The 24501-nt window shown below is 37.9% G+C and overlaps 3 protein-coding genes across 5 annotated transcripts in view; 1 reads left to right on the forward strand and 2 right to left on the reverse strand.

Moving 5' to 3' along the window:
• The window catches only part of slc4a10b (solute carrier family 4 member 10b), a 28443-nt gene extending 25420 nt beyond the window's left edge, over positions 1-3023 (forward strand). Inside the window, exons 25-26 of the mRNA XM_089002456.1 lie at positions 1097-1195; positions 2552-3023. Of these exons, the coding sequence (XP_088858582.1) occupies positions 1097-1172 (76 nt within the window). The 3' untranslated portion in view covers positions 1173-1195; positions 2552-3023. The remainder of the gene's footprint in view (positions 1-1096; positions 1196-2551) is intronic.
• Positions 3024-4805: 1782 nt separating this feature from the next.
• On the reverse strand, positions 4806-7557 carry gcgb (glucagon b). 2 transcript variants are annotated; one of them, XM_089002480.1, is made up of 4 exons: positions 7457-7557; positions 7262-7361; positions 6366-6521; positions 4806-5192 (listed from the first exon to the last, which is right to left on the reverse strand). In XM_089002480.1, exons 2-4 carry the CDS (start codon positions 7348-7350, stop codon positions 5072-5074), a joined length of 366 nt encoding a protein of 121 aa, XP_088858606.1. In that variant the 5' UTR covers positions 7351-7361; positions 7457-7557; the 3' UTR covers positions 4806-5071. The 2 variants fall into 2 exon arrangements, with proteins under 2 accessions (XP_088858606.1, XP_088858605.1); XM_089002479.1 differs by having other exon boundaries at positions 4806-5195.
• A 595-nt stretch (positions 7558-8152) lies between these two features.
• fap (fibroblast activation protein, alpha) lies at positions 8153-21403 on the reverse strand. 2 transcript variants are annotated; one of them, XM_089002458.1, is made up of 26 exons: positions 21170-21403; positions 21002-21086; positions 19870-19959; positions 19693-19787; positions 19522-19596; positions 18928-18980; positions 17995-18067; positions 17789-17909; positions 16700-16854; positions 16486-16586; positions 15922-16054; positions 15798-15836; positions 14869-14967; positions 13778-13848; positions 13293-13346; positions 12934-13058; positions 12773-12829; positions 11224-11322; positions 11077-11146; positions 10808-11002; positions 10172-10226; positions 9985-10084; positions 8861-8919; positions 8697-8769; positions 8490-8563; positions 8153-8320 (listed from the first exon to the last, which is right to left on the reverse strand). In XM_089002458.1, the coding sequence occupies exons 1-26, from the start codon at positions 21170-21172 to the stop codon at positions 8222-8224; spliced, it is 2253 nt and encodes a 750-aa protein (XP_088858584.1). In that variant the 5' UTR covers positions 21173-21403; the 3' UTR covers positions 8153-8221. The 2 variants fall into 2 exon arrangements, with proteins under 2 accessions (XP_088858584.1, XP_088858585.1); XM_089002459.1 differs by having other exon boundaries at positions 8182-8320; positions 8490-8585; positions 8733-8769.
• Between the last annotated feature and the right edge of the window lie 3098 nt (positions 21404-24501).

Below are 24501 nucleotides of genomic sequence, written 5' to 3' on the forward strand. Positions count from 1 at the left end.
TCAAACCTCGAAAGATTGTCTTTTTACTGCCGGCAGGAGACATAGCCATTCATGACAGACGCCTGAATTCTGCAGCCCTCTGCCAAGCTATTTATTCAGAGTATATGCAAATTCAAGTGATACATTAGTAAAACATAATTTTCTTGATTAGAATACCAAACCTCTTGAATTCCAAGCACGAACAGCTGTAAAACATTGTCTCTTCCATGAGCTGATAAATTTGTAATCTGGCTAATGAGCTCTTCCTGTGAAGGAGTTTCAAGTCATAAATTGTTTCCGTGATAAAAGTCCTAAATTCTGTCCAAGGCCATGTGTTAAGCTGAAGAGGACACAAAAGAAAATTACGGTCGAGCAGAACCGGGAGATCATCGAAAAAAAACAAACAAGGTGTGCGTTTTTGTGACTTAGCGTCCCAGTACCAGTACGCTAAGTCGACCATTGCTACGTGTGGCTAAGGGTGTTTTTGTGTTATCTAAGCAACGGTCTCAGGCAATAGAAGAGGTTGAAAAATTTATGTTGCTTTGGATTAACGAAAAGCAGCTAGCAGGGGACAGTGTGTGAGGGTAGTATCACTGAGAAAGCACGGCAACTTCACTCGGATATCATCAAGAGGCAACTACATCAATGACCATTGCAAAGGTAAATAAAAGAACTTTAATATACAGTACAGTTTATTTCTTTTATTACAATACAATAGCACATTTATTATACATACAATAAGGTATATTTTCTGTACTTTTAAGAGGCTTATTTAGTAGAAAATTATGTTGTATGGGGACCTGGGAACGGATTATTCTCATTTTGATTGTTTCCTATGGGAAATTAATGTTTGGAATACACATCTTTCGCCTTACACACACTTTGTAAGATGAGGTATCACTGTATTTTGTTTTTGCTTCTGTGAAATGTAAATTTCTCACTGGGAGACAAAGGTTTATCGAATCTAATCTAATCTAATCTAATCTAATCTAATCTATAGGTTTTCCTACATATCGAGACGAGTATGGGGTTGTTTTTTTCCTGAATAGACACGCCCTCTTTAACCCTTCAATGACAACCTTTACATGCATTTGACTTCTTCCCTCATATTCCGCAGAGGGTTACCCATCATCAACATAACGGATGAGATGTCCAAAGGTTCTTTCGGAAACACTTGGAACACCGCAAGCTAGGAAGGACGTTTTGTATTTTTACGGTAAGAATGCCGCATAAACCTTCAATGACAGTCGACTGGAAAATATCAATACCAATACTGCCAAATCCTAAATTCACCCTTTGTAGTTCATGTTTAAACATAAAACAATGAGAAGTACAGTCCCCCCCCAAAAAAAAAAAACATTACAATGCACTTTTTAACTCATTCACTGCCCAGACCATGTGTAAAAATATGTCCACTGCAGTGCCAGGGTTTTTGTCATTGTCACTCGACTTCCAGGACTCACAAAATATTGAGTTTTAGGACTACATGAATATTATGTGCAGCGTAAGAAATCTTAGACTTTCATCAAAAAAAGTAGTTAATTCCTAAATTATATGGGTCCGGAGTTATATGATCTTGAAATGGGGACGGGTGTACAAAATACAATACAATACAGTACATATTGATATAGCGCTTTAACAACAGCTGAAGCTGTAACAAAGCACTAACGTTCAGTTTCATTTAATTGAATTTAATTTTATTGAATTGAATTTAATTCATATTGAATTTTTGAATTTATATTCATAATACAGTAAAGTCTCGTTATATCGATATTCAAGGGAGTCCGAAAAAATATCGATATAACCGGGACTATCGATATATCCGACCCTGTTTGCATATAATTTTCTTCGTGCGTGCATAGAAATAGTATCGATATAACCGGGACTATCGATATATCCGATATCGATATAACGAGACTTTACTGTATATTATATTCATATATATATTTATATTCATATTTAATTTATTCATATTGAATATTTTGATTCATTTCAGCCCCTGCCCCCCCCAAAAAAAAGCTAGTTAGTCATCATGAGGTGTCGGGATGGACCATCACTTGAGCTATCTGGCTAGTTAGCTAGCTACCTGGCTGGTTAGCTATCTAGCTGGCTACCTAGCTAGCTATCTATTTGCTATATGTTAGGTATCTAACTAGTTAGCTAGCTAGCTATTAGTTATCCATTAGCTAGCTAGCTAACTTTCTATGTATTTGAGTTACTTCCGGGTTGAATGACCGCAGGCACGTGTGGCTGCCGCTGCTCACCCACAGAAAAACTGATCCTGTGACTGTAAAGTGACCTTGAGAGTTTTGAAAGGCGCTTATGAATAAAATGTATTACTATTATTATTATTATTATAACATTGAAAAGGGGAAATGCTGCTCCCTTGTGGAAAAGAAAAAAAAACATCACTAGAGGCCATGGCCAGTGCTTTATCAACACCCAAGCATGAAAAAAAAAACGAACACATTCGGGAATGGGGCTCTATGTCATGTTTAATCCCGAATAAATTTGTGAATGGCAGTGAATGAGTTAATGTGTTAATTCAGCATTTTATTTCCTACGTTGCCAGGTGAACATTTTGCTGATCCTCGCCACGAGTCATTTAAGTGTCACCGGGAGAAATTAGGTATGGCAATGACTACTCTGTGTTTTTTTTAAATATTTTTTTTGTAATTTTGAACCCATCATACCACCTTGTGATTGGATAATCGTATCAAGTCATGTGAGGAAGGGTTCTGTTGCTTGCTTTGAGTTGTCCTCAGATTTATCGATTAAAAAGGATGAAAATACGTACGTAGCGTAACGACAAAGCATGCGATATTCTTTGTAATTCGTCGTAAATCCTCATCCTTGAATTATATTTTGTGTGGTTTACTTGATATATTTGTAATATGTATCCGATCACTTCATCCCGAAAAATGTCAATCATCCTTTAGCATCATTTTATGTTGCTGTATGGCTTTTTTGTGTGTTACAATTGTGCAATTTCAATCACTGATCCGTCAGCTGTTCCGCACTTGTTTCTAGCCATAAACTATCGAACAAACATGACTCGATGATGCTTGTTTATTTTAATTTTAAATTAAATTAAAATTAAAATTAAAATTAAAATTAAAATTAAAATTAAATTTAAATTTAAATTTAAATTTAAATTTAAATTTAAATTTAAATTTAAATTTAAATTTAAATTTAAATTTAAATTTAAATTTAATTTTTTTCACTTTTACTTTTACTTGTACTTTTACTTTTACTTTAAATTTTAAATTTAAATTTTAAATTTTAAATTTAAATTTAAATTTTAATTTAAATTTAAATTTAAATTTAAATTTAATTTTAATTTTTATTATTAGTGCTGCTACGGAGTAAATTCGGGTTTTGTCACCGTTGCTGGCTACCTAGCTAGCTATCTATTAGCTGTCTAACTAGCTAGCTAGCTATTAGTTATCTATTAGCTAGCTAGCTATTATTATTATTATCATCATCATTATTATTATTATTATTATTATTATTATTATTAATATGGCTTCATTTATATGTGCACAGAGTTAGCGGATGCAAACTTTCACTTTCCCTGTGGTTACTCCGATCTAATGATCAGCTGTCACTAATTTGTTTTTCATATTAATAATACTATCATACCAACCAGTAAAAAATATCATCATCCGGCTCTAAGAACCGGTTCGTTTGCGAACGACACATCACTAGTGGTTGTTGATATGACGTAAAATGAGTGCGGTTGGCTTTTGATTCATGAATCGTTGCCTTCTCTGACTCATCGCCTCATCTTACATGAACATATGTTGCATTGTTTTTCCACATCTGTCCCAATCATTATTTTAATTGGCCTATTAATAGAAAATATGAACGTGGAGTGGCCAAAGCTTTCCCTGGCAAATGTTTGACAAGCTTTCAGATGACAGCTAAGAGAGACCATTCCTCCCAAGGCGAATCGCGTACGTTATTATTTCAGAGGAAGCGCCGGAGAGTGACGACCCGTCGCTTTTTGGTCGACGAGTTGATTGACAGGATTTCCCTTTGTCATTCTCTCGTGAAATACTCGTGCGTCAATCTGTTGCGCGCTTTTTCTCAATATAAAACAAATATCGTGAGAAAAGAATCAATATGAATTGAAGGGTTCCATAACTCCACAGATTTGGTAACGCCACAAAAAAATATATATATCTAGCTAGCTAGCTACTGAGCAAGCTATCTAGCTAGTTGACGAGCTAGCTTTTCTAGCTAGCTACTGAACTAGCTATTTAGCTACCAACCGAGCTCGCTATGTAGCTACCTACCGAGCTAGCTACCTAGCTACCTAACGAGCTAGCTATCTAGCTACCTACCAAGCTAGTAGTAATGTGTCGTTCGCGAATGAGCCGGTTCTTAGAGCCGGATCTCTGAAGTTAACGAAGAGAGCCGGTTCCTAACAAGGAGCCCGAAATGGGAACTGATTTTTTTGTCCTCTATCCCCCGCCAACAGCCAGCCAGCTAGCCAACAGATAGCCGCCAGCTAGTAGACAGATAGCCAACTAGCTAGCTAATACATAGCTAACAGATAGCCAACCAACTAGCTAGCTGGCCAATATATAGCCAATAGATAGCCATCCAAAACAATATAGCGATGATGCTAACATCCAAAAACAATATGGCGATGATGCTAACATGCTAAGTGCGAATCATGTTTTTTTTTCCCTCAATGAATAAAATGAAAAGCGATACATTTTGATGATAATGCATGTCTGTGTAATGCAACATATTTTATAAAAATATGCGCACACTTTTACAAAGATGGGCAGCAGCATATACATTTTAACACACACAGATAACATAAAATGAAATACCATTTATTGCACTCAAATTGTTTCAGAGGCAGCAGATAAATAAAATAAAATACAGTCAAATTAATGTGAGCATGAGAGATTTTTTTTGTGACTGGCTTCATGATCTGTAAATAAGAATAAAAATGACAAGAAGGAAAAAGATGGTACATTTTTGTGACATATTTAATGATTGCACAAAAGTCAGTTCTGGGAACGCAGTGGTGCAGCGTGACGTCGGCTGTGGCTCGCCGCCTCGTCCGTCCGTCCGTCTACGGCAGTCTTCCTCGGCCGGCCTTCAGCCAGCTCACAAACTCTTTGGCCGCCTGGTCCTGCAGGTAGGAGCTCATGTCGCTTGTGTAGGTGCCGTCCGCATGGCGTCGAATGACACTTCTGCTGACCACATGACCACAAAGTCACTTGAAGGACAACCGACGTCTCCGGACAAGTTGTGTCCATAATTTGTAAAATCACTTCAAATGACTTCTACTGAACGTATTTTACAAAGATTCCACCGCATAGAGCTATATTTTACGTTTTAAGACTCGTGCTGAATATTCCGGAAGTCTTGTTTTTGAGTTGGTGACGAGTCCGTACGTGACGTCACTGAAGGAACGCCCCTGACTGAAAAAAGGATACATTGTAGCAGTCCTTCCATCACGTCAATGCATATTTCTGTACTTTTTTTTCATCTGAAAACTTCATGTAGCACCAAAAAGAGGCAGAAGAGGGCGGCAAAGCTCTGTGTAAGGTATTAATCAGCCTGTGGAAAGGGGCTGATTAATTCCTTACACAGAGCTTTGTCGCCATTTTCAGCCTCTTTTTGGTGCTACATTTCCCACCCCTCAAAATAGCACGGAATAAACACGTATGCTTTCCTCTTCAGAACTATTTGAATCATATTCATAACTGGATGAGTAACAAGAAAGACGTCTTGGGGTGACGCCACGAACAAGGGGGCGGGACCTTCGGAAACTGGCCACTTCTGGGTTCATTTTTTTGCAGATTTTGGACACTTTAAGTCATTCTTATTGGTGTTTCGCATTTGACTAAAAATATCATACTGAGTGTTTTGGGTATTTAGATGCTATAAAACGTTTTTCTGAAGTCAGTTAGGAAGCAAAAAAATGGTGTCGATTGTCCTTTAAGGTTTAATGCTGGTCTGTAATGCGTGTCATTCCATTGTCTACCACCAGATGGGGGCAAGCGTAAGTGTGAGACGGTGTACATTTGAAAGAAGAACAAAACTGGATTTATTTTAGCACCGCGTGTTTTGGGTTAACATCAATTTAGTCTGCTGTAATTCTGCCTTTTACGCCTACAAAAATAGATGTAGATTAATTGTATTTTTTTATTGTATATTGTCAGACGATACATTTGTTGCTTAGAGGCGTCGAATGTGTTTACTATAGACAACACCGATAGAAAGTTTGTTAAAATGGCCGCAGAGCATTTTCGCCTTTTCCGTTGCTCTTATAAATATTAATTATAACAATGAAGACACGAAATGAGCAGAGCAGCGTTTTTCCAAAAGTTGGTCTGATGTTTCGAAAAGGCAACGCTTACCCGTTCCGTTTTGAGTTCTTAAGCCACTGAACAAAGTCTTGAGCTCTTCTCGTTTCCAGGTATTTACTGTAGTCGTTGGAAAACGTTCCTTCGGAATGTCTCTTCATGTTGGAAAGCTCGAGGGGTTCTCTTGAAATGGAGTTCTCACTTAAAAGTCTGCAAAAATCAACATGAAGCAAATCCAGGTAACTACACATAAAAAAAAAAAAACTTTGACGGGTGTGATTTCTTCCAAGCAATTAACAAAAAAAAAAACACCTTCATAACCTTATACAACCTTATACGTTTACATTGATTTCGTTTTTAATGTGTTTCGTTAAAAGGATTCGTAGATGAACTGAATGAACTGATAACGTGAGTTTTACGTGTTTCCTTTGTGTGTTTATAATTCAACGTGGTTGGTCATATTGTGAATATGGACATTAAAAAGCGTGAACAACAGTTATTATGCTATTGCTTTGCACTATTAAGAGTGTTAGTATATTGTGATTGCACTGACGTTTAATTTACCGTAACGGTGTCAGAATGTTTTTTTACGTGTTTACTGAATGGAGGAAAAGTTCCCCTCCACCATGTGATATAAATAGCTATACAGCTATCTATTGGACAGCTAGTTTAGCTTTCTTTCTATTTGAGTTATTTCCGGGTTGAGTGAACGCTGGCGCATGTGGCTGCCGCTACTCACCCGCAGAAAATGTTATCCTGTGACTGTAAAGTGACCTTGAAAATTTTAGAAGGCACTTAAAGTCATTATAAGTGCCTTGCACGCTGGGTCCGAGAGGATAGTAATTTCATCTGTGCTGTATGATATTCATATTAACATATTTGACAATAAAGCTGACTTTGATGAGTCCAACAGTGACAAATCAGTGAGTGGGTTACGTAGTCGTCCTTACGCAGAGTTTGTGTCATGGTCAGGCAACTGCCAGCTGCTTTGGACGATGATGAGGATGAGGAGTCCGGCGAAAGAGTGAGCGTGTTCCATCCTTCAAGCACCTGTCATGAGAAGTCACAGGTAAGAAACAAACAAAAACAAAAAACTATGAAAAGGAAGAGAAAAAAAACGCAGATAGAAGCAATGCAAATCTCACCAGTGGCCTCAATGTCTGATTGGGATTTCGGTAGTTGGGTGGAAGAATGGGATCCCTTTTTCTCCTCGCGGCGTCCTGATGCGTTTCATGGCCGATTCTTGGTGGGCTGCGTCTTTTATAGTGGCGAGCGGGCGCACTCCTCCCAGGTGACTTCTCCGTCACTGGAACCTGAACATCTTCGCTTTCACGCTTGCGCCATTAATCAGTTTCTGTCTCATTGAATCTATTTGACTCCAACAAACACCACCGGGTGCGACATGTGGTCAGGAAAAGGCTTCCATCCTCGCACGTACCATGACTTAAAGGACAACCGACGCCTCCAGACAAGTTGTGTCCATAATTTGTAAAATCACTTCAAATGACTTCTACTGAGCGTATTTGACAAAGATTCCATTTTACGTTTTAAGACTCGCTCTGAATATTCAGGAAGTGTCGTTTTCGAGTTGATGACGATGCCTGACGTGACGTCACGGAGGGAACGCCCCTGACCGAGAAAGCGACACACACCTCTGAGTTAGCAAACAAAAATATGGTGTCGGTTGTCCTTTAAATGGCCATATATATTTTTTTTTTGCTCATAACGAACGATCACTTTCACAAATAACTCATACAGTCACTTTTTGTGGTCTTATATTTCATTTATTTAAAAAAAGGCACTGTAAAACATGAATGGTGATTTTCATCACCCCCCCCCCCCCCCCAAGAAAAAGTCAGTAAAATGTACAGAAGTCAACTAAACACAATAGCGTTCCAAAATAAATGCATTCATTTGCCATTAACAAGACATTTATTGAGGAATTTACTCATGAGGGTGTACACATGCCGGATGGCGCCTTTGAGGGAATGGTCCTTGTCTGTGTACCACTGAAAAGAAAAATGGAGAAATGCAAAAGACATCGTTAGCAGAAAAATACGCCCCCCCCCCCCACACACTTTCCATCCGTTGCCATTCATTCATGAAATCAAACAACGTCCGGGGAGGGGGGGGGGGGGTCAATATTATTTCAGCGCTTCCCAACGAGCCAATATTTACCATGGCCTCGAAGTTAACCTGTTCGTCCACCAGAGCCGTGTTGAGTTGCGCTGCATGCTGGAAGTGGACATTGTCTAACGGGAAACACACGGCGTCCTGATGTTATTTGCTCGTCCATTTTCCGTACCGTCGGACACGGGTCCATTTGCGAAAAAAAAAAAAAAAAAAAGAGGGCGGCGACGTGAAAACAAGATCAGATGGACTCACCGTCTGCTGTGCCGTGAATAAGCAAAAACGGCGTACCCTTGAACTTTCCTGCACGGGCTATGACGGAAGAATTCTGCTCAAGGAAAGAAATATTAAAAGCCGGTTTAAACCGGTTGAGATGAAATTGTCTTTTCTCCCGTGATAGCAATGCTACAACCACTTACCTCGTAAGCTATTTTATTTTCTTGAGGTGTGCCCATGTAGCGTTCAGTGTAGATGGCATCTGCGGGGAAAAACGTACTTTTCAAGACAAACGCAAATAGCCACGAAATTGTCATGGAAGTCATGTATTTTCCAGTGTATAACGTGCACCCAAAAGCCTGCATTTTCTTCAAAAGATCACCGTACGCCTTATACGCAGGTGCGCCTTATATTGAGCCACAACAGGTCTCGCAACTACTGTTAGCAGCCAACGACTCCAAAGTTTGATAATACACCATTTATTGGGGGTGCGTCTTATACTCTGGTGCATTTTATATATGGAAAAAGTTTTAAAATACACCATTCAATTGGGGGTGCGTCTTATACTCTGGTGCATCTTATATTGGAAAAAGTTTGAAATTACACCATTTATTGGGGGTGCGCCTTATACTCTGGTGCACCTTATTTGGAAAAAGTTTGAGAAGACACCATTCAATTGGGGGTGCGCCTTATACACCGGAAAATACAGTGTTTTTGACCGGTAAGAGATTGTGATCACATAAAAGCAATTGTGAAGGTAAATCTCAATCCCGAATTGATCAATTAAAATACCATCAAAGTTATCGATTGAGAACCTGAACTCCAAAGATGAATCTTTGACTACACGACACCCAAACAGGTGTTTCCAGGCGCACATCTCCTCAAAATGGAAACTCAGGGCTGTGCCAAGCAAAGCGGGCAGACATAAGCTGGCATCCTATACCAATCGACAGATGTCCCACCGCTGTTCAGCGCCACTGGGGGTGGGGGGTTGTGTGTCACTTTTTAAGTTTCTTTATGAGAGGGAAAAAAAGCGCATCTGGTTTGAAAAATTACCTGATTTGCTAGGAATGGTGCGGTAGTGTGGCTAAACTCTGGAATTCACTTCCAACATTCGTAACATGGATTCTCTTCCCACCTTCAAATCCCATCTCAAAACCCATTTAAAATGGCATTTTCTGTGTAGCTCTTTCTCTCGTTTCTGTTTATAATTGTATTTTATTTATTGTATTCTATTTGTGATTGTGATTACTATAGAGTAATATGCACATACATTATATCTACACCCCCTCCCCCTCCCCCTTATAGGGTATATAAGCATACTCACCATACATTTGCCATTTGGCGACTGGAGCAACGGCAATCCCACACTTGAAAAGGCCGCTTCCCGCGCCCAGGGCCATGGAGGTCACGTAACCGCCATAGGACTGAAAATCAATGATGGAAAATCATCCCTCATGAAAAAAAACATATAAAAATAAAATGAGATCAAATATAATAATAATTGAATTTACCCATCCCCAAATCGCTATCCGGTCTTTGTCCACAAAACGCATCTTGGCAAAGTTCCTGAAAATGGATAAGTAGTTGATGGAGAATAAGAAGTTATCATATTTAAGTTTAAGTTTCATGCTTAGTCAACATGTGTGACTCGAACACACAATTGAAGCACAGACAACCTGGGGTCAATCTGAGGTCAACAGACACAGATTGTTTAAAGTGTCATCTTCATCTAGGAGATCTGGCCTTGGACAGAATTTAGCCCTTGGAAAACTCCTTTATCACCGAAGCAATTTACGACTTGAAACTCCTTCACAGGAAGAGCTCATTAGCCAGGTTACAAGTGTATCAGTTCATGGAAGAGACAATGTTTTATTGCTTACAGGTGTTTGCGCTTAGAACGCACAGGGGCGATGTATTCTAATCAAGAAAAGTATGTTTTACTAATGTGTCATTTAAATTTGCATATACTCTCAATAAATAGCTTCGCAGAGGGCTGCAAAATTCTGGCGTCTGTCATGAATGGCTACGTCTCCTGCCGGCAGTAAGACAATCTTTCTGGGTCCGAGCCTTTATCCACAGTGTCCGATCAAATCCCTGACAGTAGTACATGATGGCTTTAGGTCCAGAATCCCGAGGCAGTTCTCTACCTGACCGCCGTGATCTGATCCTCCACCTCAATGGTTCCCAAACGCCGGTAGATGGCGTGCAGGATCTGGTCGCCTTGGTAACCGCTTCCTCGTCCGTCAAATCTGGCCACGATGATCCCGTAGGTGCTGGCCAGGAAGGTACTCCAGTTCAGTTTGAAACGATAATCCACTCTTTGGCTACAGGGGCCACCGTAACTGCGGGACAGACCTCCGCTATTAGTCCAAATCCATTTGTGGAGCTAGCCGCGCAACCGAATTTGGTCACTTACACGTCAAGAAGCAGAGGGTACTGTCTGGAGGATTGAAAATTTGGCGGTAACATCATCTCATACGAGAGATCTGTTGAAACAGGGTTCAAAAATAGACAACAATCTTTCAATAATTTTAAATGGATCTTTCGGTGGGGAGCGTCTCACCAAATCCTGCAATGTTGAAGGTGCCATACTTCATTGTTGGCATTTGGAACTGCTGGAGAATGTTCTCAATTTCTGTGTTTTCTTCAAGAGTGGCGAGCACTACAAAATAATAATAATAATAATGAATTATTTCATATTAATTCAGTTGATTTTAGGTTGTGGGCCACTTTGTTGTGACTCAGAGGCTATTCTCATTTTATTTTGAAATATAATTAAAAATATCAACACATTGATGGATGTTGTCACTAATATTTTGTTCAATGTTGCAAATTACGGTTAGGCAAAAAAAACAATCTCAGTGTTTATTATTGCAGATGATCATTTTAAATTTTCTGATAGATTTTCGCAAGGATTATAAACATCAATATCACATAACTTGATGTGACCACCACTGGCCACCTTGAGTTTTACAAGAGTGGTTTAGATGTTTATTGGTAGCTAGGCAGTACCTTGGTGTAAAAAAATAAATAAAGAAAAAGTAGAATCACTGCGTATAAGTATACAGAATACAATGTTCCAAGGGGTATAAAAAGTATAATGCCGTAATATCATATGGATTAGATTAGCCTTTATTAGTCTCACACTGGAGAAATTTCCAATATAATATAATTAATATATAACAAGATATATGATAAATTAGTATAGTATAGTACAGTAATGTAATGTATCGTGTCATGTATCATATCGTATCATATCATGTATCATATCGTATCATATCATGTATCTAATTGTATCATATCGACCGTAACATGTATCATATCGTATCATATCATATATCATCATGTATCATATGTATCATATCGTATCAAATCATGTATCATATTGTATCATACCGATCATATGTATCATATCATGTATCACATCGTATCATATCATGTATCGTATCATATTGTATCATATGTATCATATCGTATCAAATCATGTATCATATTGTATCATATCGATCATATGTATCATATCATGTATCACATCTTATCGTATCATATCGTATCATATGATGTATCATATCGATCATATTGTATCATATCATGTATCATATTGTATCATATCATGTATCATATCATGTATCATCGTATCATATACAGTAAAGTCTCGTTATATCGATATTCAAGGGAGTCCGAAAAAATATCGATATAACCGGGACTATCGATATATCCAATCCTGCGGCATGTAAATTTTCTCCTTGCGTTTATAGAAATAGTATCGATATAACCGGGACAATCGATATATCCGATATCGATATAACGAGACTTTACTGTGTGTGTGTGTGTGTGTGTGTGTGTGTGTGTGTGTGTGTGTGTGTATATATATATATATATATATATATATATATATATATATATATATATATATATATATATATATCCACTTTCACATCATTGTTTCTTTTTCTCTTTCCTTCCACTTGTGTTTCATGAACATTAACAAATTTGTCGTGTCCAACTAAAAAGTGTTGACATAAAGTGGATCAGCCCATTTTTAACGGGCGATCTGACAATGAACACGTGGCTTACTGCGCGTGTACGTGCGTGTATGTGCGTATACCTACAGGCATTTGCACCTGGGCCTCGATTATCCATGAGCGTGAAGCGAGGCAAACCCGGCCCTGTTCCACACAAACAAGTGTCATAAATGAAGCCGATTGTTCACAGACCGGCGCATTTGAACACGGGGGGGTTGATTGTCGCCGTCAAATACGGTGCAACTGACCGTAACAGTCCATGCGGTAGTACGAGGCGTCGGTGCTGAAGTAAGCCGCGTTATACTGACACCTGTCCTTGTCGTCGTTGCAGGTGAGGCACTCGCGAGGAGATGGTACGACTCCGATCGCCACCCTGATGCGTAAGGGAACACGCAACGACTCAGGTGCGCAATGGAACTTTGCGTCAATTCTTGTTTTACGGGTTACTGTGTTTCAAAGTGTCCAGACTCGACATTGTTCGGCGTTTCACAGTTTATACTGGACCGATTTCGAAAAATCTGAACATGACTGAAGTATAGAATGTCACATCCTGGTTTAACCCCTTCAGAGACAGCACTAACGACAGCATATCATTTGAAGAGCTTACTTGTAAACGTGTCTCTTCGAAGGCGTCCCCCCATCTTCATAACCGACAAAATATCTGTGGGGGATAGATTAATCAAGACCACATTTCATTCATTCATTTCTTTGTTTAATTAATTAATTATTTAATTCACCAGCCATTCCCGAATTTATTCGGGAATTAAAAAGCATAACTTGCAGTGCCATTCCCAAATTTGTTCGGGTTTTGGTTTTTCTTGACGTGGGTGCCGGTAAATCGCTGGTCAGACCTCTGGCAATGTTTTTTCCTTTCCACAAGGGGGCGGCATTTGCCTTTTGTCAATGTTAGCGCTTTGTTGCAGCTTCAGCTGTTCTTAAAGCGCTATATATAAGTCACTATTGTATTGTATTTTGTAAATCCGCCCATATTTCAAGGTCAGATAATTCCAGAGCCATTTAACTTAGGAATTAACTTTTTTTTTCGGATGAAAGAAGAGAGTCTGCGCTGAATTGAATATTTATCTCACTCACATAGCATCTTTCGTCAGCTTGGTGATGTAAATGACTTCCCACTTGCCCGAAGTAATCGGTGTCGCTTTGCCCTTCAAAAAAGGCCCCAAGTTAGTAAACATTGAACATTGACTCCAATGAATTTCAGGTAATTTTTTACACAGACAAAAAAGTCATTTCTGTGTAATTTTGTGGAAAATTGACATTATTATTATTAGTAGTAGTAGTAGTAGTAGTATTGGTATTCTTCTTCTTCTTCTTCTTCTTCTTCTTCTTCTTCTTCTTCTTCTTCTTCTTATTATTATTATTAGTATTATTATTATTAGTAGTAGCATTATTATTAGTAGTAGTATTATTATTGTTAGTTTTATTAGTATTATTAGTATTAATATTAATATTAGTTTTAGTATTAGTATGAGGATTGGTATTAGTATTATATTTTGGCCATTAAAATTTATCCAGAAGATTCCGGCTCAATCTATCTTAAAAAAAAAAAAATATATATATATATATATATATAAATACCACATACTGCTCGCTAACATACCAAAAATAATTGCCGTAATTTAATTCTTTATAATAATAATAATACATTTATTCCCCCTCACTTTTGTTACTCAAGAATTTTAATTTTGTCTTCTGGACGTTTAATTCAAAAGTGTCCAAAGCCTATAGGTAAGCAGAGCTGCAATATATATATATATATATATATATATATATATATATATATATATATATATATATATATATATATATATATATATATAAAAAATTGGAGAATCGTTATTGTATGAGCTACTCTTTTACTCAATCGATCCTTCATATCTAAAAATAAAAAAATACATCAATACACAAATTAAAGTAATTTAAAAAGTCAACTAAAATGGATTTTTTTGTGGGGACAAAGTAAAAAACTAATTCTCATGACCACGAGATGACTTTGAAATTGTCATAATAAAATAAAAACTATAATTAAAAAATCCTAAATTACAATCTTGATTCAAACTCAAGTAAAATATGGGTCAACCCTGACCTGCCAATATTTAAAGAGCATTTTTTAAATTTAATTTACTTTTTTTTGGAGAGTATATTAATTACCTGATCCCGCTTACCTTTTGGATGCGATGAATATGTTTGTAGCCACTGTTGTCACTTTGCACTTTGTAGAAACTCATTTTATCTTCGGCAAAGAAAAGAGCTAATGGCCCATACTGAAAGTTGAAAAAAAAAACAGTTTTTACTTCAATTTGCGGAATAGTTACAGAAATAAATGAATATTCCATTTCAGCTGTTTTATTAAAGGACAACCGACACCATTTTTTTTTATTCCTAACTGATATCAGAGAAACGTTTTATGGCATTTTTAGTCAAATGCAAAACACCAATAAAAAATGACTTAAAGTGTCCCAAAACTGTCCCAAAATGAGCTAAAAACTGGGCAAATTCAGAAAGTCCCGCCCCCTTGTTCGTGATGTCACGACAGGATACTCCTTCACAAACTGCCTTGCTCCAGAATCCATAAAACGGCTTAAGAGAGTTCAGATTGGGAGAAGATGCTTTCTTGTTAGTCATCCATTTATGAATATGATTCAAATAGTTCTGAAGAGGAAAGCATAAATGTTTGCAATCGATTCAAGAAGTCCTCCCGTATCAATGTAGTTATCGATAGTCGTATTAGTATCAATAGTAGTCTTCGTGCAACACACAATGATTCACCATCGCGTTATTTATGTAGTTTTCTTTCTAATTTCGCGATCAACAAGGTGTTTTCAGGCGAAAAAAAGTACCCAAAATGCATCGTGTGTCGCTTTCTCGGTCAGGGGCGTTCCTTCTGTGACGTCACTTAAGGTATCGTCACCAACTTAAAAACAAGACTGACTAAATATTCAGCGCAAATCTTAAAAGGTAAAATATAGCTATATGCGGTGGAATCTTTGTAAAAGACGCTCAGTCGAAGTCATTTGAAGCTATTTTACAAATTATGGACACAACTTGTCCAGAAGCGTCGGTTGTCCTTTAAATGTGGCACAGCAGAACTTACATGGCCAACCCAGCCTGTCGTGCTCGTTTGCTCAAATTTCTATTACGGAGACAAAAAAAAGCTGTTTTTTAAAAAAAAAAATCATATTCAAATCACATCATCGGTGAAAGCAAAGCAAAACGACCTCTTTGTTTTCTTTCCATTTCCCTCCAACCAAGTCGTAAATCTGCACCAGCACGTAATTCTGCTTCCTGGTGACCCACTGCGCCGCGACACGCTCATCCGTGACCCAGGTGACCGAATATAAAATGTGATCCCTAAACACAAAGTGACGGGACGTTAAAGACGCTGAGCCGCCTGCCGCTTTGTCACGTTAAAATAAATTAATAAATAATAAACAATAAATAATAAATAATAAACAATAAATAATAAACAATAAATAATAAAAAAATAATAAAATAAAAAAAACCAATAATCAAAAATTAAAAATAAAAATACAAATAAATACAAATAAATAAACATAAATAAACATAAATTAATATATAAATAAATATATAAATAACTAATAAATAAGTAATAAATAATAAATAATAAGTAATAAACAATAAGTAATACATAATAAGTAATACATAAGTAATTAAATACATAAATGCATTGATACATAATAAATAATGAATAATGAATGAATAAATAATGAATGAATGAATATATAATAATAAATAATAAATAAAAAATAATAAATACTAACCCGGATCTGACGGAGACTGGGGGCAGGATCACTTTTGCGGGGATGGACAAGTTATTCGTATCAACCACGAACAGTTTGACCTTTGTCAGATTTGACCCCGCCTGAAAAAAAAGTCATTATTTGGACATGTTGACGAACTGTAAATGGGGCCGGGGGGGGGACGGACTACTAGTTCGACCTTGAAATACAGTCATTGAAATACTTTCAATCCTACCTTTGGGTATGCAATCGCCATAGTTTCGGGGTACTGCGTCACCCCGTAGAAGGAAAACTCCACTCTTTTCACGTTGGTATCATCAAATTCGGCGTAGGCCAAGTATCGTCCAGTTGTTGACCACCACAAAGCTCCGTTTGATGCAAATACCTCTTCTAGAGTTACACAGAAAACAAAAAAAGAACCATAAACAAATAAAGTAAATACATAAATGAATAAACAAACAAATAAAGGCATCACTAAATACATATATTGATAAATAGGTAAACCGATAAATAAATAGATACATAAATAAATACATACATAAACAAACAAATAAATCAAGTAAATAAATAAATACACACATAAACAAACAAATAAATAAAGTACATTCATAAATAAATAAACAAATAAATACATAACTAAATAAATACACTGATAAATAGATAAAAAATGACTACATACATAAACAAACAAATAATGAAAGTAAATAAATAAACAAATAATACATAAATAAAGAAAGAAATATGTATATGAATAGATGGATAAATAAATGAATGTATACATAAATAAAAAAAATACATAAAGAAACAAATAAAGTAATACATAAATAAACAAATACATAACTACATAAATAATAAATAAATGAATGAATAATTTAAAAATAATAAATAAACAAATAAATAAACAGTTGAATAAATGCATAAATAAATACATAAATAAATAAAAACAGCCGTGGTAAAAGTGCTGGTAATATAAAAATCGTGCTTTCGTGCCATCGTTGGTCAACTTGCCACCAATCAAGGTTGACATGAGTTGAGGAGCTTGATTGAGGGGAAAAAAAAGTAGTGTTTCAGTGCCATCTTGCCGAATGTTGATGTTGAGCAATAACTGTTTCAGGGTATTCAAAAATTGTGTGGACACAAGCAGTGCTTTGCTGCCACCTTGTGGAATATCAGCATCAATGAATGGGAAACCAAGAGAGGGTTTATCTGATTACTCAAATTCCATATTTTCAAAAAAAAAAAAAATTCTCAATGTTTTTGGAACACCTTTGGTGTGGGGACACACACAAACACGCACAAGGCTAAACCGCTAAATGTTCCTCACCCTCATACACCCAATCAGGCACTCCATTGAGGATCTCATTCTTTTTCCCGTTGCTGGTGACTTGTACGGCTTCGGCGGTGATGTTAGCTTTGACATAGACGTTGTAGCCGGCAACGTAAGCCTGCGCGACAGCACGCACAAGGCGCCGTTAGCGTGTAGGTGCGAAAATATAAAAGCGTGATGTCGCACAGGAGTGTAAAACTCGCCATTTTGTTGCCCTCTGGCGCCCAGCTGAAGTACTGCACCACCGACGGAAGTCCCACATTTTTAACAAACGCCCTGTAGTCAAAATATCAAGCACAGTTAAAGGACAACCGACACCTCCGGACAAGTTGCGTCCATCATTTGTAAAATCACTTCAAATGACTTCTACTGGGCGCATTTTACAAAGATTCCACCGCATATAGCTATATTTGACGTTTTAAGTGACGTCACGGAGGGAACGCCCCTGACCGAGAAAGCGACACACAATGCATTTGTCAATACTTTTTTTCGTCTGAAAACACCGTGTTGATGGCAAAATTAGAAGGAAAACTACATAAATAAAACGATGGTGAATCATTGTGCGTCGCAGCCAATTGCGGTAACACGCATAAACAGAGCTTGGGCGCCATTTTGTGCCTTTTCTGGGACGCTACTTTGGATTCCTGATGGCTTGAATTGATACGGAAGGACTTCTTTAATCGATTCCAAACATTTATGCTTTCCTCTTTAGAACTGCAGTATTTAAATCATATTCATAACTGGATGAGTAACAAGGCAGAATTTTTATGAATCTCCCCAGTTCTGAGCTCATTCTGTGGCAGTTTTGGGACACTTTAAGACATTTTTATTGGTGTTTTGCATTTGACTAAAAAATATCAGCCTGCTTGTTGGGTATTTTAGATGCTATAAACGTTTTTCTGATGTCAGTTAGGATACAAAAAAAACTGGTGTCGGTTGTCCTTTAAATATCGCTGTAAAACATGAATCATTTTTTTTTGAAAATTATTATGATTGTTAATGATTATTATTATGGTGCTTTTTTAATTCATGTCCAATATCCCAAACTTTAGTATACCGTACATTATGCTTCATTATGATTCCAGAATAATCCCAGCATATTTTTTTTTTGTCTGCACACGAAAATGGCTACTTACCAACTCTTCAAGCTATAGAATGAGTAGGCGGCTGTGTACGAATGTCTCCATTGCTGGTGGATGGCATACACACACACAAAAACAAATAAGAATAATTATCATACACTAATATTCTTACTATTGCCGGATGATGTGCAAAAATATGTCCACTCCAGTGCCAGGGTTTTTGTCATTTTCACTCAAATATAGAGTTTTAAGAATACATAAACATTCAATGCAACGTAAGAAACCTTAGACTCTTTTTTTTCATCAGGAAAAGAGTTAATTCCTAAATTATATGGGGTTGGAGTTATCTGAGCTTGAAACTGGGGTAGCTGTACAAAATACAATACATAAAAAAATTATATAGGGCTTTAACAACAGCTGAAGCTGTAACAAAGTGCTAACATGGATAAAAGGCAAATGCTGACCCCTTGTGGGAGGCAAATAAAAAGTCATGGATACATTTTTTTTGTCCATTTTTCAAAAAGCAGAGCCATGCGACTGGTTAGCTAGTGTGTGCCGTCCCGTGTACCCCACCCGACAAGCACTCATGACAAATTGTCATTTGCCCGCCTCTTATTTTTTGCGTTCGTCACATGCGAGATCGCTCACCTTTGTGAAATTGCTTTCTAGCGCCGCATATTTGTGATCCCCGGACAACAGGTAGTCTGTGGCGTCCACCTCGTCCTACGATAGACAATATATATATATATATAAAAAAAAAGTCATCCTATTCCAGGAGTGTTTGGTTGTTTAATATGTTAGTCGAAATGATTCTCATACAAAAGTTGAATTGCTCAAGAATGGCGACGTTGTGTTGGTTTCCACATTGGAGAGATAGACGTTCCCATCTCTGGCTTTGTGTAGATACTCGCTATCTGCGGGTGTGAAAATAACACATTTTAGGAGTGTGTGTTTTGTGTGTGTGTGTTGTAGGCGGCTTGCAAATGTTGACCATACCTGTTATCCAGTAGAGATTGTAGGATCTCCACCGAATTGTGTTATTGAAATAGTCTTCAAAGGTGTAAGGGTTTTTGGGTGGTTCTGATTCTGGACACAAACGAGGGTGGGTCAAGGTGGGGCGAGAGTATAAAGTTGTCTTGACGTCACATAGTGCTGATTTTGGGATGTAGATGCATTCCTGAAATGCAAGGCTGCCAAATCTTTTATTTCAAAACATGTATATATAGGCACAAAATTCTACTGGACCCTCCGCACCCTGCCCACCACCTTTTCCAACTACTATGACCGTATAGTGCCTCTTTGCAATTTTTTTTATACTAGTGCAGCGTGTTCTATCGGAGACAAATTCCTTGTGTTTCTACGCACTTGGCGAATAAAGATGATTCTGATATTTAACTCATTCACTGCCATTCCCGAATTTACCATAGTTTCCAGGGTATAAGGCGCACCAGAGTTTTCCGTGCACACCCAATGAATGGTGTATTTTCCAACTTCAAACATATCTTAAACAATCTGATGTTTAAGATATAATAATAATAATAATAATAATAATAATAATAAAAATAGCAACAGTAGTAGTAATAGTAATTAAAGTAATAATAGTAATAATAATAATAATGATAATAAATTTCATTTCTAAGCGCCTTTCAAAACTCTCAAGGTCACTTTACAGTCACAGGATAAGTTCTTCTGTGGGTGAGCAGCGGCAGCCACACGGGCCAGCATTCACTCAACCCGGAAGTAACTCAAATAGATAGAAAGCTATCTAGCTAATAGATTTCTATGGCATCTAGGTATCTTCTTTATTTAAGATGAGATATTATAATATTATATATTGATATTATAAAAATATGATATTTTTAAAGATCTGCTAAACTGTGCTTGTTTTGGATATTTTAGCATTAAGCTAACAGTGTTAAGTGCTTTGGTTGTTCCTTTTGTTTTAGCAATTTGACCGTAAATTGCATTTGACGGTGGAGATTAAAAACTTGAAGTCAACACACTGGGAGGGTCTCTTAAACTTTTCAGTGAACGCACAAAGCAATACGAGCCCAATTTCCAATGATGCAGCAAATAACAACAAAAACAAAAACATTGCATTCAACAAACACTTCCAAAATGTACTTACGACTTAAAAAAACCGCCGTCACGGTTACTACCGCGATGAAGGCAGCAGCCCCCAGCAGCACCCACACCACTTGGCTGATGCAGCCCTGTGGAGGGTCACACCATTAAGCGCACCTCCGCTCACCCCGATTTGAAAAAAAATACATCAAATATTCCCGCTCGTACTGACCATGAAGCTGAAGAAGTCTCTTCAAGGCTCCTCCAAAGCTGACCGACAAGTTGACACTCTCGCTCCCAATGTTTTGATTGATAATTCTTCCCCCACACCACCCAAACAAGAAGAAAAGTAAAATCCGTCCGGCGTGCGTTCGTGCTTGCATGCGTGCGTGTCGTCGAAGTAGACTTTCTCCCCTTCCCACCGCATTCCTTGAGGAAAGCCCTGAACCAGACGCACGCCTTTCTGCACAAGCACCAACTCCGCACGCGCTCGCGCGTGCGCAGATGTTGGCTTTTCCGCATTCTAAAATCCTCGTTTACGTTACGGTCTGTGTAGAGTTACGACGACGCGTGTTATCTGCACATTTTTTGGGGTGTCGGAATGTCACATTTTTCCATTCAGGAGCGCGTCTGAGTGCGAACCGCAGCACACTTAGAATGTTGACTCAAAACAATTGTAGTTTGTGAAAATTTGAACAAAGAGGCGCATTTTTCAGTCTTAAGGACAACCGACGTCTCCGGACATGTTGTGTCCATAATTTGTAAAATGGCTTCAAATGACTTCTACTGAGCGTATTTTAATAAGATTCCACCGCATATAGCTATGATAACATTCAAAAGAAGGCGATTTTTAATACATTCGGGAATGATTCTGAATGGGTTAAATGCGAACATTCTCAACTCTCCTACGTAACTCTTTAAAATGAAATCATGTCAACAAGTCAAGCCGTATAATTTCAGCGTATCCCCAAGAGTAGCAAAAAGCGTCGGTGCGATGTTTAGTAGGTGATAGATTTTCTCATGTGAATTCCGTCAGCCTGGCGGTTTGAACAGACATGGGAAGTAGGATACCGGTGGGAAAATAAAGAAATAAATGGAAAAGGCAAGCGCTTTCAAGCGTTTTCGACAAACAGCATATGTTCCACTTTGGTGGCCATGCCACCTTGGACTGTTGCGTGCCAACAGAAGCCCGAAGACTTTGACAAGATCCTGTCAGGCATCGTCGTGGGAGAGGTCGCGTGTCCTCTGGGTGGCTTCCTATCACTAAATATATCACTGTACTAAATATAACTAACTACACTCATGACTAATAACTGCACTAAATATAACACTTTGCATTTCATTTGATTTTTTTTTTAGCCGATTTAATCTAGTTTTGTGCTCTTTATTCAAAAGACAACCGACACCTCCGGACAAGTTGCGTCCATAATTTGTAAAATCACTTCAAATGACTTCTACTGAGCGCATTTTACAAAGATTCCAGCACATATAGCTATATTTTACGTTTTGAGACTCGCACTGAATATTCAGGAAGTCTTGTTTTGGAGTTGATGACGATGCCTAGCGTGACGTCACGGAGGGAACGCCCCTGACCGAGAAAGCGACACACAATGCATTTTGGGTAATTTGTGTGGTCTGAAAACCTCGTGTTGATCCGTGTTGATGGCGAAATTAGAAGGAAAACACAGAACTAATGCGATGGTGAATCCTTGTGTGTTGCACCAAGACTATTATTCGATACTAGTTGACACAAATTCCCAGCAGACAAATCAGCCCATTTCCAATGGAGCTTGTGCGCCATCTTGTGTATTTTCTGGTTGCTACGTTGGAGTTCATACGGCTCGAATTGATACAGAAGGACTTCTTTAATCGATGTCAAACATTTATACTTTCCTCTTCACAACTATTTGAATCATATTCATAACTGGATCAGAATCAGAAAACCTTTATTCGTCCCACAATGGGGAAATTTGCAATGATGAGTAACAAGAAAGCATCTTCTCCGAATCTGAACTCTCTGAAGCCATTGTTTTGATTCTGGAGCAAGGCAGTTTGTGAAGGAGTATCCTGGCGCGACGTCACAAACAAGGGGGCGGGACTTTCAGAATCTCCCCAGTTCCGAGCTCATTTTGCGGCAGTTTTGGGACAATTTTAGTCCTTTTTATTGGTGTTTTCCATGTGACTAAAAATATCAGTCTGCGTGTTTTGGGTATTTTAGATGCTATAAAACGTTTTTCTCATGTCAGTTAGGAAAGAAAAAAAAATGTCGTCCTTTAACTTACTTTGGACATGCATTTTGCCATGTCGCAAAATGAATACGACCATTGCTAGCAAGACGTCCTTGTAAGTCCGCTAACGCCGCGCTAGATAGCAACATATTTTCTGGCAGTAAAAATGGTCCATCTGTGTTTGCTCGTGGATGTGCGTCAGGGATTTCAGATATCAAAAATAAAGAAAAATGAGAAGAATGAAGCTGGAAAGTTTACCTTCGGGTCATGTTATTTCAGGGATGGCGCTAACACCAAGGGCTAGATGGGAGCTTTAACCGAATCACAAATCCGTTTAGCCACGATCGGTTTTTAGAATTAAGTGTTCATTTATAACCTGCGATTTCTATACAACCCCAACAATGTAGTTTTAAATTAATTTATATTTTTTCTCTCAAGGACACTTTACAGTCACAGACGAGCATCTTTTGTGATGTATGCTCACTTTAGCTAACAACAAGGCACTCTAAAGCGGCCCAAATCGGTCAATTTGATTTCTTCCCACAACCCTCCTCGCTATTTTATCATTCTCTGCATGACGTGCATGGACGGTTTCACGGGCCACAACGAGGCTTTGGAATGGCGACCAAATCAAAGCACGGGTGTCAGAGATGTTCGATCGGACACTGTGGACAGACTCGAACCCAGAAAGATTGTCTTTTACTGTCGGCAGGAGACGCAGCCATTCATGACAGATGCCTGAATTCTGCAGCCCTCTGCCAAGCTATTAATTGAGATTATATTCAAATTAAAGTAATACATTAGTAAAACATAGTTTTCTTGATTAGACTACCACACCTCTTGAGTTTTAAGGACAAACAGCTGTATGCAATAAAACATTGTCTCTTCCATTAACTGATACACTTGTAACCTTGCTAATGAGCTCTTCCTGTGAAGGAGTTTCAACTCGTAAATTACTTCTGTGATAAAGGAGTTTCCCAAGTCCTAAATTCTGTCCACGGCCAGATCTCCTAGAATAGATGAAGATGACAGTTTCAACAAGCTGTGTCTGTTGACCTCAGATTAACCCCAGGTTGTCTGTGCTTCTATTGTGTATTCGAGTCACATTAGGCATACAACAGCATGAAACTTTTAAGTATGATAACTTCTTATTCCCCATCAACAGGCAAATTATGGAGATAAATATCGATAACTTTGAATTGCAGCAAAGCACGTGAACGTGTGGAGCAAATGTTGCTTCGGTATAAATTCAAAAGGCCTTCACAATTCCGAACAATAAGTATCAGCGTCAGTGAAATGTCAGCCAATACAAGTTCCTAAAATGTTCCAGGAAATG

Source organism: Hippocampus bargibanti, linkage group LG08, assembly GCF_051943395.1.
Source record: "Hippocampus bargibanti isolate YZ-2025 linkage group LG08, ASM5194339v1, whole genome shotgun sequence".
In the NCBI taxonomy this organism is placed as follows: Eukaryota; Metazoa; Chordata; class Actinopteri; order Syngnathiformes; family Syngnathidae; genus Hippocampus; species Hippocampus bargibanti.

Bases quoted from the DNA above. Each gene is read 5' to 3' on its own strand.
- gcgb (XM_089002479.1), bottom strand. From the start codon at position 7,350: ATGGAACACGCTCACTCTTTCGCCGGACTCCTCATCCTCATCATCGTC. The intron at 6,522-7,261 runs GTAAGGACGACT...TGATTTTTGCAG, and splicing joins GACCATGACACAAACTCTGC to ACTTTTAAGTGAGAACTCCA. The intron at 5,196-6,365 runs GTAAGCGTTGCC...TCATGTGGTCAG, and splicing joins AAGAACTCAAAACGGAACGG to CAGAAGTGTCATTCGACGCC.
- fap (XM_089002458.1), bottom strand. The intron at 13,849-14,868 runs GTAAGCGGGATC...CCTTTTTTGAAG, and splicing joins ATATTCATCGCATCCAAAAG to GGCAAAGCGACACCGATTAC. The intron at 10,085-10,171 runs GTAAATTCAATT...ATTGATTTTCAG, and splicing joins GGATAGCGATTTGGGGATGG to TCCTATGGCGGTTACGTGAC.